At 39.9% G+C, this 17,674-nt stretch overlaps 1 protein-coding gene across 1 annotated transcript in view; it reads right to left on the bottom strand.

Moving 5' to 3' along the window:
• Positions 1 to 17,674, bottom strand: part of ANXA4 (annexin A4) — a 51,009-nt gene that overhangs the window by 20,374 nt on the left and 12,961 nt on the right. Inside the window, exons 2-4 of the mRNA XM_004691481.2 lie at positions 11,172 to 11,213; positions 6,443 to 6,530; positions 2,165 to 2,259 (exon numbers count right to left, since the gene is read on the bottom strand). Coding sequence (XP_004691538.2) covers positions 2,165 to 2,259; positions 6,443 to 6,530; positions 11,172 to 11,174 — 186 coding nt within the window. The 5' untranslated portion in view covers positions 11,175 to 11,213. The remainder of the gene's footprint in view (positions 1 to 2,164; positions 2,260 to 6,442; positions 6,531 to 11,171; positions 11,214 to 17,674) is intronic.

Raw genomic sequence — 17,674 nt, 5'->3', positions numbered from 1 at the left:
TTATATACTTTACAACACATTGAATGCAGAAACAGATTTGAGAACTCATCTATGTTCCATTAAATCAGATGTTAAAGAGCCTGGCAAAATGTAAACTACAGCATATTTTACATTACAATATAATCTTACTAATTTTTTGGAACATAGAACTATTTTACATAAGATTATTTTAACATGATTTCTAAATTTTTTTTGCTTTACAGTAATATAAGTATCAAAAGCTGTAACACTCACAAAGACAAAAAATGTTTGCAATAATTTAAGAGATTATAAATGGGTCTGCCATAAAAAATCTGTAGACACTGGACCCTCCCTGGTGGCGCAACGGAAAGGACACAGCACTGCAAGCTAAAAGCAGCCACTTCAGCATGAGTTCAATTCCCCAGCCCCGGAGGTGATCCACATGGTGCGGCAGACCTCTCCTGACATGCCCGCTGCTCCCCACTCTGTCTCTGACTGCCTCTCAATCCTTTCACCACCCCTGCATCTCTGGCCTGTACCCTAGTTCTGTATGCATAAATAAATAAATCTTTAAAAAAAATTTGTAGACACTGACTTATAAATATTTGCTTACTTAATAATATACTTTACCTATATTTATAAGTCAGTACTCACCTATGACAGATTAGCTGCTATTAAATTTCTACACAAATTTCTAGTGTAGATACAATATAATTTCCTTAACCAGTCCCATTTCTATTTATTTCTACCATTACATATAGATACATTTACTTGTATCTCTTGATCATTCATGATTATTTCCTAAGGTTCAATTCCTAAAAAGAACAAAACTTAATTATTTGGACAAAGGACTAAATTCTATACATACTAATTCACATTTTCTCCTAGAACAGGTGAAAGAGTTTAAAAACCTGCTTAAGATTAACCAACTAGTAAGGAGTTTAGTTGTTACTCAAGCCCAAAGCTCTGGCCCTCTGAAGCCTGTGTCTACAATATTGTGTTTCAGCTTATTGTGCTAAATTTTTATGGTACATCCACACATATCGAGTAAATGAGTAGATGAACAAATCAATTAGTCAATCTGGTAATGCTGGTCATCTTAACACACTGCCATCAGATTAGCTAAGCTTTCAGACTGAATGTTTAACATCCTCTGGTCTCTAGTTCTCATATCACATGTACATTCATGTCTATTGGTGCATTCATTTTCTCTAGGGATGGAGTAGAGTCTTAAATGTCCAGAAGATGGCCCAAGTAATCTGATCAGAAGTATCCTGTTGCCTACTGGGTTGTCCCGCCAACACTCCCATGCAGATGCTCTGGCAAACGCTGAGCCGGACCTGTCCAGTCCCAGCCCCTCAGCAACAGGAACGTAGTTACCTCTGAGAAGTGGTCACAGTCTGACTGGTTGTAGAGTATAATATTTTTTATTTCTAAGAAATATTTATTATAGAACTAGTGTACTCTACTAGTGTACTCTGAGACCTGAAGACACTTATTGATCATATTTCCTTGATAAAACGATTCTCATGATCACACAGATAGGTTTTCAGTGATGTGGGAAGATTGGGTGGAATGAATCTGGTAAGTGGTTTGCTGAAATCAAGATTGAGAAAGGGTTCCTGAGGGGCATGGGATTCTAGCCAGAAGGCGTGGTGAGTGCACAACACGTAAGCTACTAAAATACAAAAATATAGACAAACACAAAATCCCTGAAATGAAGATCATCAAAGGAATGAATATATGCTACACATGGGTTTATGTGAAGAATCAGAATAGACCCTAAGTCCTAGGAGACCTGTTTAATACAACTGGAGTGAAATATTTTAATTAGTTTGGAGGGCCACCATCCACAGTGACCTTAAAGAGGCCTGATCAGAGTTAGGAAGACAGCACTGGACCCTCACTCCTACTTAGTGCTCAAAATGATGGCTGAACTCACTGAACAGTCAAGTCTCTTTGAGGACCTGGCCCTGAGCTCTGTGAATCAAGAGCAACCTGAAATCATTATTGGCTGACAGTGGAGGAAAACACTTTGAAACTGCGTTTTCAAGGACATCTTTAAACCAGGTAAAAGTTCTATCTTTAAAAGCAAAGGACCACTTCAGGAATTTAGATTGCAAAGAGGCCCTTGGTTCCCTGTTAGAGCTGTTTCCTACGGGTCCCCTGTGAACCACGTGCAGTGGAGAGGCCTGCCACCTACCCGGCCCAGGGTGGCTTTGTAGGTGGTCCTGATCTCCTGGCGCTGTGCCGTGTTGCGAAAGGCCACGATGTTGATAATGGCATCTTCATCTGTGCCTGGAGGTGGAACAGAGACAGAGTATGACCTGAGAGCGCAATGAGAGCATGGGTTCCTTTGCAGATGCACGAGTAATCCACACACATGCAGACAGCTTTCTAAGAAAAGAGGTCTTTGTTTGAAGGGTTTGTGAGCAAGGAAACATGTAATATTTGAGTCTTAGCCTCTCTCTGATTAGTTGTTTACTACTGAACAAAATAGTTAACATCTCTGAGTATTAGTTTCCTTCTCTATAGATGTGAGAGGTCATAGTACTTTTGTAGAACTGCTGCATACTTTTTTCTTTAATAGTTTATTTTTACATCATTTTGTACTTTTTTTTTTCATCTCAATTGTAATCCCCTAGGGTTTCCCATCACCGAGTCACACGTGTGCCATCACCATAGTCCCGTGCACTTCCCTCCCCCATTTCTGATCCCATTCCCCACTCCACCCCTACAAAATGTCTCTGGTATATGGCTGTTCATTATTCTTATTATTTTCTTGCCTGGTCCATTATACTCCTGCTATGAGCGAAACCATCCGGTATTTTTCTTTTTTCTTTCTGGCTTATCTCACTAAGCATGATCTTTTCCAGCTCCATCCAAGTTGCTGCAAAAGACATGTGTTTCTTTTTTTTTGGTTGCTGAGTAATATTCCATTGTATATATGTACCACATCTTTTTGCTGCATACTTTCAATAAACAGTAAGAGAATTACTTAGCACAAAGGCTAACACTTACTAAATTATTCAATACATGTTGGCTGTATTCATGCTTTTTTGTCTCCTCTGGGATTCTTACCATGTCTTTTGGGTTTCCTGTGCCATCTTCCATGTTCTTGCTTTTCTCTCCTCGTTTTTATCTCTTTATCATTTCCTTTGAGTTTTGAAATAATTGGAATTTGTCTTTTAATTTACTGATTTGAATTTTTGCAGGGTTTAAATTGTCTGCTCACTGCATTCACTGCATTTCAACATCTATAATTGTGTTTCATCTCCAAGCTACCTTCTCTGATCTCTTTTAATAACTGCCAATCAATTCCTATCTGAGATGAGTCCTACCAAGATGTTACAATGCAAAATTCAAATTAGACATGTTTTAAATTTGTTTGCCTGTTTCTTGAAGCAACTTTCACAGGGAGACTTTATTCTGATTTTCAAATGGTAACATTTGGGTGTTCACATAGGTTTGGTGATTTTTTCTCACTGATACCTTGTATGAGGAGTGGTGATGAGTTGCAAAAAAAGATAAAAAAGGGAGAAATTAAAACATATAGGTTCACTAGAGATCCAGAGAAATATTGTATGTAGGGAGGAAACTATAGAACTTTAATTTTATGTACTTTATAGATCTACTTTCTGTAATCTTAATAACAATAATAATAATAAATACAGCCATCCTTTCTTCCTTCAGAAATCTCAATTGGGGGCTGGTCCATCCCCTTTTGCTCATGTCTGTTTTTTTTTCCCCTAGGCAAAAAAGCATCCCCTTCTTGCTGTAAATCAAGTTTGAATTCTCAAGATAGCTTTGTTTTTTTCTTTTTTTTTTTTAATCATCTCTCCTCTTCCACATTCAAATTTCTTACCAAGTCATGAGAAATCTAACTCTAAAATAGTTTTCCCACCCATCCTTTTTCAATCTTACCATCACACTCCAGTTCAGTTCAGGATTTCTTTGTGGACAACTGTAATGTCTGCTAACTAGTATTCTTACCTTATAATTGGTCTTCTCTAAATCTTGCCACATTAATTTTCTTAAAACCAGTGTCTCCCCTCCTCAGAAATCCATAGTGGCTTACCATGGCCTGGTGGATTAGCTATAGATACTGTAGCCTGGCATTGAGACAACACAATAGCCCATTCCTTTTCACAAATATCCACATAAAAGGACACCAGGCAGGCAAATCCAGACTCAGCTCTTGAATTATACTTTATCTAACTGTATGGTATGCCTTTGTCCTGATCTGCTTCACTACCAGTCTGTTGGTTTTCGTCTCTCAAGCCCTTCTATGTAGTGTCATGATTCTGACATTTGCTGCTTCTAGTCAGTGCCTTTGGACCATCTCCCCCTATCTGTGATTCTATCGGTGGCCTTCTCAGCACTCCACGATCTCCCTAACTCTAACTAGCCTTCTTCTGCTTTACAAGCACCTCCTGATGCAAACAACCCTTCCATGTATTTACTGTGATTCCCCTAAGTCTCAGCTAAACCAGAAAATGGGGCACAGTCATCCTATGTCTTTGCTTTAGCTATCCCATTCACTGGAATTACAATCTCCCTTATCTGTATTTATTAAAACTCAATTCACATAAAATTTATAACCTCCAATAAATTTTTTAAAATTTTTTTAAAAGAGATGTATTTATTTATGCATATAGAACTGGGGTATAGGCCAGAGGTGCAGGGTGGTGAGAGGCTTCACCCGAGACAGTGAGGAGCAGAACAGGCAGATCAAGGAAACACACTGCTGAGGGGAGCAGTGGGCGGGTCAGGAGAGGTCTGCCGAGCGCCATGTGGTCACCTCCAGGGCAAGCGGGGATCAAACTCATGCTGAAGTGGCTTTAGCTTCTTAGTGCTGTGCTTTAACCCGCTGCACCACCAGGGAGGGCCAACCTCCAATAAATTTTGCTTGATGTCCCTAAATAAAAGGCCATCTCCTTTCTGACGGAAAGGATCTTATATGTGTCTTTCTGGTCACTACCATTCTATGAACTCGATGATTGCTATCTCTGTGCCTGCCTTAGTCACGTAGCATCCACGGGCTATTTGACTGCAAGAACTAGGTTTTATAATACTTATCTCCTCCGCTGTCTACCTCATATTTCTCACACAGTAGACATTAAAAGGGTTGGCTGTGCTGAATGTCTCCAAACTCTTATTTTGAGAATTCTAAATGTGGTTCATGTTCTGAATTATGGTGTTCTTGCTATATATCAAGAATTAGGATAAATCTAAGAAAAGGGTAGGCCAAGCACATTTTCCATTTTATTCATTCAGAAAGGAAAATGAGGAGAAGGCTAGAAAAGTTCAGAAAAATGTTCTATTCGGAGGTGGGCAGCAGGATCACACAGTGGCCTAAACTCTTAAACTCCCAAACTCTCAAACTGGTGGCCAGTGGAATCCTGGAATCCTGACTCTCACGGTCTCTCGTTCTGGGGCTTGGGCAAATTAGCTAATCTTCACAAACCTCAACTTCTCATCAGTAAAACAAGCTGATGCCAGCATTAAAACATAATCCAAGTAACGAATTGTGCCTAACATAGAGTACAGCTTAATAAACACTCACTATGATTGCTGTCACTGTTAGTAGCATGGGGCTGAGAAGAAGGATTCTTTTTGGATAAAAACTGGGAAATAAGGCTTCATAGGCAAGTGCTTTTATCTAAACTTCATGAAGATTCTAAACAGCAGTTACAAACTAGAGGACAATCCTCTGGCCAGATGTCCCCCTGGGCAAGAGAGTAGGCCAGGGAGCCTGAATGCACCCAGCATGACTGGGCCCAGCTGGCAGAAAGTCTCTGCTCTCGGGGAGCTCACTGGAGAGGAGTGCAGTGGATGGCATGTCATTCTAGTCACGACACAAACCTTCTCATGTAAAATTCCACACATGGCATGTGAACACTGTCCCAGCTGCACCTACCACAGCAGCAACAGACAGAGGGACTCAGGGGCTGGACACAGACAGATTGCTGGCAGTCTGGGACAGAGACAGGTTCTGCTGAGTGTGACTCAGGGCTCGGTTCCACCTACTTTATGATTTTTGAGGTTACCTCTCTGGGTCTTGGTTTTGCATTTGTAAAGTGGGACAAAAATAACATATAGCTGCTTTCACTAAGCCACAGAGCTGTTATCTATTTCTGCTGAGATAATATTTATGATGGTGCTTTGACAATTTTATGGCATGAAGGTACACATACCAGCACTAGTAGGAAAACAGACACATTTCTCAAGTTTTATATATAGATTCATAATGTTATACTGCAAAACCAGATTTTAATATTTGGCGAAATCCAAATTTTTGGATTCAATTTAACTTGCTGTAGTAAAAGTGGTAATTAGTGTCCACTCACCTAACTTGTCTCGAAAAGCCAACTTGTGTCCACTACATTTTCTTAAAGTGATATCTACTCATAATTGCAGTGAATATAGCACCCTGTGAGACCCTGGGGTGCCCAAAGTGGGGTGTTAGCCAGTCACTTACCCAACCCTTTCATGGCCTTCCTCAGGTTCTGGGCATCTTCAGAGGCATTGAATCCTGAAGCAGCTCTGATGGTACCTCCTTTGCTTGCCTGAATACAGAGAAAAAGACGTGACTGGGTGCCACCTCATCCAGCAAACATTTGCTGAGAACTCCCTGGGGTCAGACACTATTCCAGGTGCTGGGGATATGGCTGTGACCATGCTGATGTTCTAGTTGGCTGGGAGCCAGGGAGGAGCAGACAGTAAAGAAGCCAACAAATAGTTATTCCAAGTGTTAGGTAGTAAGAAGTACCGGGGAGCAGATAGAAAGCTCCTTGGAGGGGCTACTCTAGGGAGTTACAGTTGGGCTGAGATCTGAGTGATACACACAGCTGACCATGCAATGATCTGCAGGAGCAAAATTACAGGTGGGAGAACACCTGAAGCAAAGGCCTGGAGGCTGAGTGGAACTGGCTTCTGTGGGAGAAGGACAGAGGCCAGCGTGGCTCAAGCTGGGGGGCAAGGAGAAGAGTGGTAAAATAAGTTACTACAACACCTATGAGGTAATCTTGTCCTTCCCCAAAAAGGAAGACATCAAATCTGAATCTGATCAAGACTCTAGAGCCAATGCCAACGTACAGTAAATTGAAGCGAGAGGGAAATGTTAGCCAACATCACAGGGTTATAAGGAAATTGTGAGGGGAAATGGAAAAGAGAGATGAAGGCAGCTGAAAGAGATTTAAAAAGTTTATCTTTAACACAATGTATAAGTCTCATTGGATCTTGGATCAAGCAACAGCACAAAAAACTGACATTTATAAGACAATTGAAAATTTAAACAGCAACTTGATATTTGACAAAGGAATTAGTGTTAACCTTTTGGGCCTGATAATGGTATCTTGGTTGTATTTTTTTTTAAGGGTTTTAATCTTACTTATATTGAAATAGTTTACAGATGACATGATAAGATATCTGGAATTTGCTCCAAATAACACAGGTGGTAGGAAGTAAGGTAAAGAGTAACTATGAATAAATAATTACTGGTAGGAGTAAGGTAAAGAGTAACTATGAGTAAATAATTTTTAAAAGGAGTTTTTTAAAAATAGTCTACATCTGTATGTCTTTCAACTTTTCCATAATAAAAACGGCTTTAGAAGGAAGGAAGGAAGAGAGCTAGCGTCAGAACAAGGCAGCCCTCACAAATCAAAAAGGAGTTTGTTATATTCTAAGTGCAGTGGGTTGGATGCAAGGGGATGGGGAAGACAACCTGACTTGTGGGTTAAGATAACTCAGGCTGCTAGTGCGATGGGGTGCCAGTTGGGATTTGGGGCCAAGACCCAGGACTATAATACTAGAAGAGGGTGAAATAATAAAGAAACAGACAGAATCAGCACATGTTTTGGAGCAAGGTGACAGAACTTTCTGATGGACTGGTGTGAGAAGTAGGGAAAGAAAAGAACCTCATGTAACTCCAAAGCATTATTCCTGAGAGGAGAGAGGACAGTGAGATTTATTTGCCCAAATAGGGGCAAAGGAAGGGGCTACCAAATTTGGACTGGCAGTGGAAGTGGGGTGTCAAAGCTCTATTTTCAAAATATTTAGTCTGGGGCTGTCCATTAAATGTTTAAGTGGAGTTGTCAAAAGGACAGCTGGGTACACAATATGTCTTAAAGGTCAAATCTAGAGAAATAAATTGAGGACACATAAGTATTTGGAAGGTATTAGATGAGAAGAGATGATCTAGGGAAAAAGTGATGATAGAGATGGACAGGGTCCCTGGGACCTTCTAAGGACTCCGCAGCAGTACAAGTTCAGCTCAGAAGGAAAAACCAGAAAGGTTGACCAAGAAGCATGGTCTTTGAGGTGATAAGAGAACCAGACAGTTTCTGTTCAGAGGCTCATGGAATCACCCTAGAAGCAGAAGCCTGAGCATCACCTAGGAACTTATGTAAGATTCAAGGATGGAATCTGCAACAGGTTCCAGTGAGACTGTATTCCTGCAATACTTGATTTGGGATTTCTAGCCTCCAGAACTGTGAGACAACAAATTTCTATTATTTGAAGTCGCATTTGTTATGGAAGCCCTAGGAAATTAATACAGGTACTTTACTCCTTTTCTTCTACTACTTATCATTAATAATAGACAACTTGATGATATGCTGTCAAAATGCCAACATGGCCTCACTTAGTCCTTGGCCCCATCATAAGTTGACTTTCTAAGTCAAATGTTTCAGATCTTTGGGACTCCAATATTGAAAAATTTTGGATGACACTCAAATGCTGCATTTGATGGTAAAGCAAACTGCACTGCTGAAGGACACCACTGTGGGATTAAAATTAATACCTAACAAGATGAATCAATGGAAGGATTTGTAAGGACAGTTCAGTTTGTTGATTAGCATTCTGAGTGATTCTTTTTTTCCAGGAAAAAGATAAGCTCAGGAAACTTGTCCCTACTAGCTCTAAAGTATCTGTATTGATTAAATTTCAGGGAATAGTGCACCATTATGTGTTCTGGGAAGGCTTCTCACAGCAGCTAAGAAAACAGAGAGAGACAGAGGGAAAGATGACAAAACCAAGTGAATCAAAACAGGTGTTACAGCACGATGGATGAACATTATTCAGTTATTAAAATAGTGAAGAGGATAAATATCAACAAGATTGGAATATAATGAAATGGACTACTAACCAGCAATAAAAAAAGAGTTCAGGAACAAAATACTGAAACTTACAGCAACAGATGGATTACAAAAATATAGAAGGGTAAACACTCTATGATTCCATTTATAGAATGGTTTAAAACAGGCAAAGCTAATCTACAGTAATAACAATCAGAACAGAGGTTACATTACTGGAATGGAATGGTGAGGGTAGCGACATGAAGAAACTTCTTGGAGTTATGAAATGTTCTATCTTGATCAAGCAGTAGGTTACATGGTACATATTTTTGTCAAAAACACATCTAAAAGTAACTTTCAGAACTGCGCACTTTACTTTATAAATGACGCTGTCATTAACATTTTTTAAATACTTGAATACAGTGGCTTTTAAAATGTTTCCTTGTAGAAATGTATCATGTGACCATTGTAGAAATTTAGAAAATTTTTTTAAAAATAAATAGGAAGAAGAAAAAAATAAATAGGAAGAAAATGAAAACACCCAGGACTCTATTTAGAGTAAATAATTTAAATGTAAGTAAAATGAAAGTGCTACCATAGTAAATATTAAATGCATATTTAACTGCTATTATTTTTTTTTTAAGATTTATTTATTTATGCTTACAGAATTGTGGTACAGGCCAGAGGTGCAGGGGTGGTGAGAGGATTCACCAGAGACAGAGTGGGAAACAGAACAGGCAGACTGACAAAGTACACTGCTGAGGGGAGCAGGGGGGCGAGTCAGGAGAGGTTTGCCTCACCATGGGGGTTAGCTCCCTGCTTGGGGATCGAACTCATGCAGCAGTGGCTTCCAAGAGCTTCGTAATGCAGTGATTTGACCCGCTGCGCTACCAGGGAGAGCCCCTGTTTCACTACCTTTAAAACACAGTACCTGTGAGTAGGCTCTAAATAAAATGATGGGAAATAACTGGGAATTAAAATGTGGCTGCTGTGTGTTTCCCTTTCCTTCAAAAAATGTCTTTTATCTGATAAATCAGTCATGAAGGAGAAACAGGTCCTAGGATGACAGAGGAGAGCAACCGTGGCCATTTTCCTGCAGTGGAAAGCACAGGGATGGGCCATTCAGTTCTCACAAGTGGGAGATGAAGCTTGATGAAGACAGGAAAAATGTCCCATTAATTCTGAGTCTCCAGAAACAAGTACCAAAACAGGGACATTGTAAACATTTCTGAATAAATGTTCTATGTCCAGGAAGAATTAATCATAAAGAGGTGGAATTTAAATTCAAAGCATAAGGAATTTAGGATGGACATGAGTAAGTATCTGTCATGGAGCAGTCTAGCAATAAAAATATTTTAAGAGTATATCACTGCTAGTCCAGGATCGTTTATACATCCATCTTCCTAAAGGATGTCATCTGTAGCTAGTGGAACTCTAGTTCCTCTCCTTCTATTCTACTTCCATTATTCCTTTCCAGAAAACCAGGGATCAGCATCACCTGCCTGTTCAGAAACCCCACTGTGTGGGAGAAGCAGAGCAGATGGCCAGTCTCAGGGGGAACCATGTTTGCACCCAAGAGGCTCAGCTTCCACATCAACATTCACAGGGATCTGCTTCCTTGCCTGTTGCAGAGATCAGATACCAAGCTCTAAGGAGTCCAGTCGCCGCTGAAAGGAGATGCGTGACAAGCCATATGGCAAGAGAACCCCCCTTCTGGAAGAGCCTGAACTGATGAAATTCTGCCAAAATTTAGAAAGCAGATCTCTAGGTGGTAGAATCTGTGGGATCTTTAGTTTTTTTGTTTGTTTGTTTTTGTTTTTGCCTAAATATTTGATAATGAATAGATAGTGCCTCTGCAAAGAGAAAGCTATATAACTTATTTCTGATTCTCAGGATGTTGGAAAGATTCAAAGAGGTCTCTCTTTGAGTTTATTTTCAGGGTCAAATTACTCACCACCTCTGAAAGAAATTAAAACAGTGCTTAACTGGAAAAAAAAAAAAAAAGCTATCTTCCTTCTTCCTTCTCCCAGCCCCACTGAGCAAGCTATCATTTATGAGTCAAATGTCCTTTAGTACACATCCTGTACCTGTCTGGGGCTGGCACGAGGTAGGGTGAGGTACTTTGCAACTTACCATGGCCACGATAAGAGGTCAGTCACCCAGGCAGAAGTTCCTCTGTGATAAAAGAAGAGGAAATTACTTAGATGAGTAAAGTGTGATTAAAGTCACTAATCAGGATAACTTATAGTTTGCAGGAAGTTAAGCCACAGGGAAATAACATCCAGTTTTATCAAAATACCAGCTATTGATTAGCCAAAGATAACATAGTGAGTCCAACTAATGATTAATGAGAAATTAGTCAAACAGGCAAGTTTATTATACCAGTAAAATATTTTCTTATCTGCTCTTCTGCTTGGAGAAACACATTATAGAAGTCACTCATTGCTTTGTTAGGATGACATACATTATTTGTAAACCAAACCTTGTTTCTGAACTGTTTGCTCTAGTGGATCAGATCGTAGGAGAAAAGAGATAATCTGAAAATTCAATGTACCAAGGAAAAGCGCTGCACTACACCTACACTCTGTGTGTGTAAGTGTGTTGATATGCAAAGATAGGTGAGTGGCCCAACCAACATTAGCCTTCTGGTTTCCCAGTGACCGCTTCCGCTGCCCTCGCTCAGTATTTAAAGATGTTTCTTTCTTTTAAGCTGCAGCCTTCCATACTCAGCTTTGCCCTTAGTTCTCTGAACCACTCCTTCCTTCATCAAAAAGACTTGAATTTCAGTCATTCAGAATGCAAAAAATATTTTTACTATCAGCTAGAACACCAGACAGATTCTTATGATATATGGAAGGCCTCAGAATAATAGGCCAACTGGATTCTTGTTTCTATATCTAAGTCCTACAGATAATGCTCCTTTTCTAAATGTTACTTAGATCCTTGATACTTAAGAAATCATCCCAGAAACAGAAGCCTGGACATCTCTTGGGAACATGTTAAAAATGTTGAATGTAGGCCCTAACCCAGACTAACTACCAGAATCTGTATTTAACAGGATTCCTCAAACACTTGTCTGCACTATAGTTTGACATTTACAATCCTACCAAGGAACATTTTTCAATTATTGCCTGGAATAACTAAATCTTTCTTAGCCCACTTTATTGTCTACTTAGGTATGTTTGGTCACATTTCGGTTTATCTTCCAGCATTCCTTGGGCCCTGCTCCTTTCTTCCTGTTTCCACCACTGACTGAAGACGGACATCATACTGAACAAAGGTTCAATCCCTTCCTAAGCAGAATGTCACCTGGTTTCTGGGCACACCCTGAACAAATATGCAGAGATGAGAATGAGCGTAGCTACATAGACAATGGGTGAGGCCACAACAGCTGTGGCTTCATTCCCAGGCAGGTTCAGAGAATTTGTTATAGGAATCTTGTCCTTTACACAGCCTTTATACTGTAGGGTAATGAGAAAACCATGGAAAGTTCTGGGGTTTTCATAAAAATTGATACTGTAATTTCAGGTTTTCAGGGCTAGTCTCCCGGCCAGGAATGCCTCCCAGGCTGCAGTGGCAGCACTGAGTCCCAGCCCCCGGACCACCACCACCAGGCTCAGGTGTGCAAATATAAAATTCTGATTTCACTATTCAGAAACAGACTTATCGGTGCATGGTCACACCTGTTTGCTTGCACACTCTCTAGGCTATTTCCATGCTACAATGGCACAATTGGGGAGCTGTGACAAAGAATATATACCCACAAAACTGAAAATATTATTTTTATTGATCTAGCTCTCTATTTACTGATTGGCTTAAAGTAGCATGTGTTGGCCTACAAGTATTTAATACCTGCCCCTTTACAGAAACAGTTTGCTGAGCTCTGGTATGAAGGATGATATGATCAGGCTCCTGGGAAGGAGCTGGTTTAGACATGATAGCGAAGCTGAGACTTGAATGAGAAAAAGGGGTCAGTCATTCAAAGTTCTGGAGAATTGTTTCAGGTATTTAGTGAAAAGGCCCTGAGGCAGGAATCAACTTAATGTGTTTGGGCGACTGATAAAAGCATCATGAACAGGGACCAGAGGGACAAGAGGTATAGCTAGGGTTATGACCATCTATAGGGACAGGAAGAGATAGCTCTTTCTCATCTGCCCAGAATGTGCCAGGGGATGCCAAAAGCAGGACTTTTTTTACTTCAGACGTTCATGGGCCTCCACCACTGCTTCATCTGGAGGCTCTTTTTCACAACACCTGAATTACCAAGGGGAAATACCTCCTCTGAAAGTCAATCTTTAACAGGAAAACTTCCCGTCATTTTGACCACATTAAGAGGAGGAAAAATTGCCGGAGCAAAGCCACTTGGAAACACTCTGGGTTTCAGTGAGCTAGAAATATTTTACTAAAGGAAAAAAAAAATGTCTCATAGTTGCATAGAGGGTGCTTTTAGTCAGACCATTTATTTTGAAACTTGGACAGCATACAACATAAACCCATTATCATTGAGACAACGGTTGTATATTTATTATTTATTAGTATGAAAAAAGTTTCTAAATAGATTATAGAAATGATTGCAGAAAGTGGTACTCCTTAGTTATTTGATTAGATGTAAGACATTCATGTAAAGTTAATTTATACAAATACTTACTAGCAGGATCTGGCTCCTAGCTAGGTCTCAATAACTTTTGGCAAGGACAAGGGGAGCAGAAAGTAATTGGGGAATTGAACACATCCCTCCACCAGTACAGAATTGTGGGTTCGATTCTTAGCTGCACAAAATGACTAGTTACTTCCCAAAGGATGAAAGATGCACCTGCGAAAATCCTCCCACATGTTCCACCCACTATGCAGAGCCATGAGTCTTTACAGAAATACTTTTCTGCCTCAGTTTCCTTGATTCTTTCATAGCTTCTCTGAAGGCAGTTACAATTCCATAAATTGACCAAAACCAAGTTCACAACCATTTAGTGTATCAGGGTTTTAAAGGTTATTTTGCTGTTCACAGTTGGGTTAAAATAACTAGGAACTATGTCTTCTTTCACTGATTAAGTGAAAACACATTCAGGTTTGGGAATCGTCCAAATGACCATAAAAACATTAAGGCTCTTTAAAAGGAAAGTGAAAATTGAAGGGACCATATGTTAGTGAAGTTTCAAAAAAACCATAAAAGTTATGTAATATTAAAACTCCCTAAGTAGGACTCATGATAGTATTCCTGAAGATTTTAAGACTTAATTTTAGAGCAACTAAAAGAAAGCTGGCAAGTAAACATAAGAGCCCATCTCTACAGCGATTACATAAGAAAATAAGTTGTAATTAAGTTCAACCAATTTCAGGCAAGATTACATGAATTTTCAAAACTAATGGGGATTCATAGTGAAATATTAGGTACATTGAGAACACATCTCTACTGTTTAATGGTTATAAGTCCAGAACAACAATTATTACACTATCCCACAAATTGTCCGATTGTATGACTGCCAGAAATTGGCAAGCCAAGTGCTGATAAAGTTCCTTACATCCTTGTAGCAGGTAGAAGGTACATGCCCAAGGTACATACCTCTGACCCTAAGTAGTATTTCTGTAGGCACTAAACTGAGGCAGCAGTGTGGTGTACCCAAAATTTGGAAAGAGGCAAATTACATTGTTCTTCAATATTAGACTAGTAAAATGAGCAAACTGAAACAAAGGTATGCAAACTCATCTCAATGAGAAAAGATGGCTTCCTCGGTGAAGCTAGCTTGCTGAAAGGATTTAGCACATTTAAAGAAAAGTGTCTATTAGCAATGCAACTTTCACATAAAGCTCTCAGAGAGGCTTACACTGGCCCATTTGTGAAAGCCTAGACCTGAGGAAAGGGTGGTTGGGTCCCAGGATCCACCTATCCTGGGGTCAGATGAATTTTATTCATCCCCACTGTGAAGATTAACTGTATTCATCTATTACCTTCTGTTCTGATTCCATGCATGCCAAGCAACCTCTAATTAGTTTGATTTCCTGTGTGTCTCTGTCTACACAGAACCAGAGCAGGTGCACTTTGTCCAATTAACAATTTTTAATGTAAATAAAGTAGCAGTGTGTGTGTGTGTTTGCATGTATGTGTGTGTGGTGGGTCTGTAAATATGAGCTTGTCCCTGTGAACTGGGCCCCTTTTCCGTGTGCCGGTGAAACAATTGCTGTAGGTCTACTGGATGCTGCTCAACAGTATCCAAGAGCTGCTCAACAATGCACTTGGATAACAGATACCCAACTTAAATTAGCAGCCTCCATTCAGATTTATAACACTGACCCACAACCCAGCAGAGGCAACTTGAATGTCCATTACAAAATAATCTTCTGTCCCTGTGACACGTGTCCCCAAGAGATCATAAGTCAGTGAGTCATTCACTGAATGACTCTCTCTGGAGAGTCATTTTTCTCTGGAACATGGTTTCAGTTTACATCCCACAGAAGGACAAATTTCATCTTACATCCCACAGAAGGACAAATTTAAACTTCTAATCTGAAGGATTGGGGAGGGTGTGCTTGGGCGCCATCCAAGCACTGAAAGCTTTTGAAACTGTCTAAGTAACAGGAAAATGAAAGCAACACTTTTTCCTTGGGACACAGATTCTCTTAAAGGTAAAGGAAATTTTAGTGCAGGGATGGGGTTTGAATCCAGAAACAGAGTAACCTATCATTTAAAAAACTCCTGGCAACTGTTGGCAATGACTCAGTTGAACTTCCTTCCCATTGCAAGGGCTCTTTCCAACCTTTCTGAATGGTCCTCTTCCAGCTTTTAGTTGTGCTCTCTTGGCTATAGGCTCACTCCTCAATGGGTAAGCTCTGCCACTGCTAAGAGGCTCAGCATTAGAAAAGCTGACCTAGTAGTCCTTGTTTTGTATGCTGGAGCTAGAAGGACTCTATTTTTTTTATAATACTTTAGTTTTACATCATTTAGTGCCTTTTTCCATCTCAGTTGTAATCCCCGTGGGTTTCCACATCACCTGTTCACCCTTATGCCACCACCAAAGTCCAGTACACTTCCCCCCACCATTTTTGATCCCATTCCCCACTCTACCCCCATAAAATGTCTCTGGTATATAGTTGTTCATTATTATTATTATTTCCCTCCCTATCCCCAGGTCCTTTATGCTCCTGCTATGAGTGAAACCATCCGGTATTTTTCTTTTTCTTTCTGGCTTATTTCACTAAGCATGATCTAGAGGGACTCTACTTTTAAACACATTTTGACTGAACACTTATTTGTATTGAGCATGAGATTTTATCTTTAAATATATACATATACATGTAATGTAACTTATATATTAACCACCCAGTTGTTTTGAGTATATAGGTACATTATCAATATAGTAACACTTCATCTCTTATTGTCCAGAGAAATGAACATGATAACTTTAGGCTTTAGAAAAGTTAAGCATGGGGTCAAGATCACACATATAATAGGTGGTAGGAGCTGTGTTTTCACAGGTCTAACTCTAGAGACCACACCAAATATATGCATGTCTAACTCTAGAGACCACATGTATAAATACATATGTGAACTTGCTATGAACAGTGGGGTCCCTACCTTCTTCCCTGGTCTAGCAGGCAAGAAAGCAAAGCTGTTTGCCTGCTGGGGTTAAAGTAGGACCAATTTTATCCAGTTCTCTCAAGAAGCCATACAAGCATCCAAACCAAGCTTTCATAACCAAGACAAAGAAGGTATTAATGATTGGTACTGACTTCTCTAGAAGTCAGTAAAATTAAACCCCACCCTTTGTCTTCTGTGCACACAGGTAGCATCAACATTTCTTTAGGTTGAGCAACCTAGGAACAAGAATGATCTAAACTTGTAAACAAAAACCAGAAGCCCCTGTTAAAGAATAATCACATTTTCACTATCACTGTCAGATTGTCTCCTGGGTTCAAACCTTCACTTTGATTTATATACTAAACTCTGTCTAGCTATCATTCAGACTTTTATGTCCGTGAATTAGTATAAAGGCAGGTGGTAACACTAGATGCTCTCAGTGTAGTAATGGAATAAAAACATTTTCTTGTTCTTCATCTCATCAACAAGTTAAATGTATAGCACATAAGACAAAACAACAAAAACACGCCTTCCCTAGACATATCTGATGGAAACGAGACCATGCTTTGACTGCCAGAAAACTCCCAATCAATTGTTGAATACAGACTTTGAAGAAAGAGCATTTATAGTCCCACGAAGTTCAGCCTTGTAGCCTTTCCAGCGGGAGAACAAAACATCGCGGGCCTATAATCATGTCTCTCAGAGAAGACACATGGTCAGAGTCCTGCCATGTCTAGCTGCAAGGGTCAAAGGGACTCCATCCAGGCACACCCTGTGCCCTTTCCAGGTGTCCAGCAGCCTGAGCTCTGTCTCGGGGGAAGCCATAGCTGATTCAATCACAATATAAAAGTGCCAAAGTGCAGCCTGTTACACCATGCCCTTGGACTAGACAAAATCCAGGGTCAAAGAAGATTAGAAACAATGATGCCAGTTGTTTCTATTATCCTATAACCAACAATATTAAGACTAGCCAGTGTTCCCCAGGTGGAAGGCAAAGAAGGAATGTCAGAAATAGCTCTTTAAGCTATGGGCTAGAAATATTATGGGCTTTCATCCAAAGTCC

Source organism: Condylura cristata, unplaced genomic scaffold, assembly GCF_000260355.1.
Source record: "Condylura cristata isolate star-nosed mole 26May11 unplaced genomic scaffold, ConCri1.0 scaffold00031, whole genome shotgun sequence".
Classification (NCBI taxonomy): domain Eukaryota; kingdom Metazoa; phylum Chordata; class Mammalia; order Eulipotyphla; family Talpidae; genus Condylura; species Condylura cristata.
Note: the sequence above shows the minus strand (reverse complement) of the source record. Positions and strands in the feature narration are given on the sequence as shown.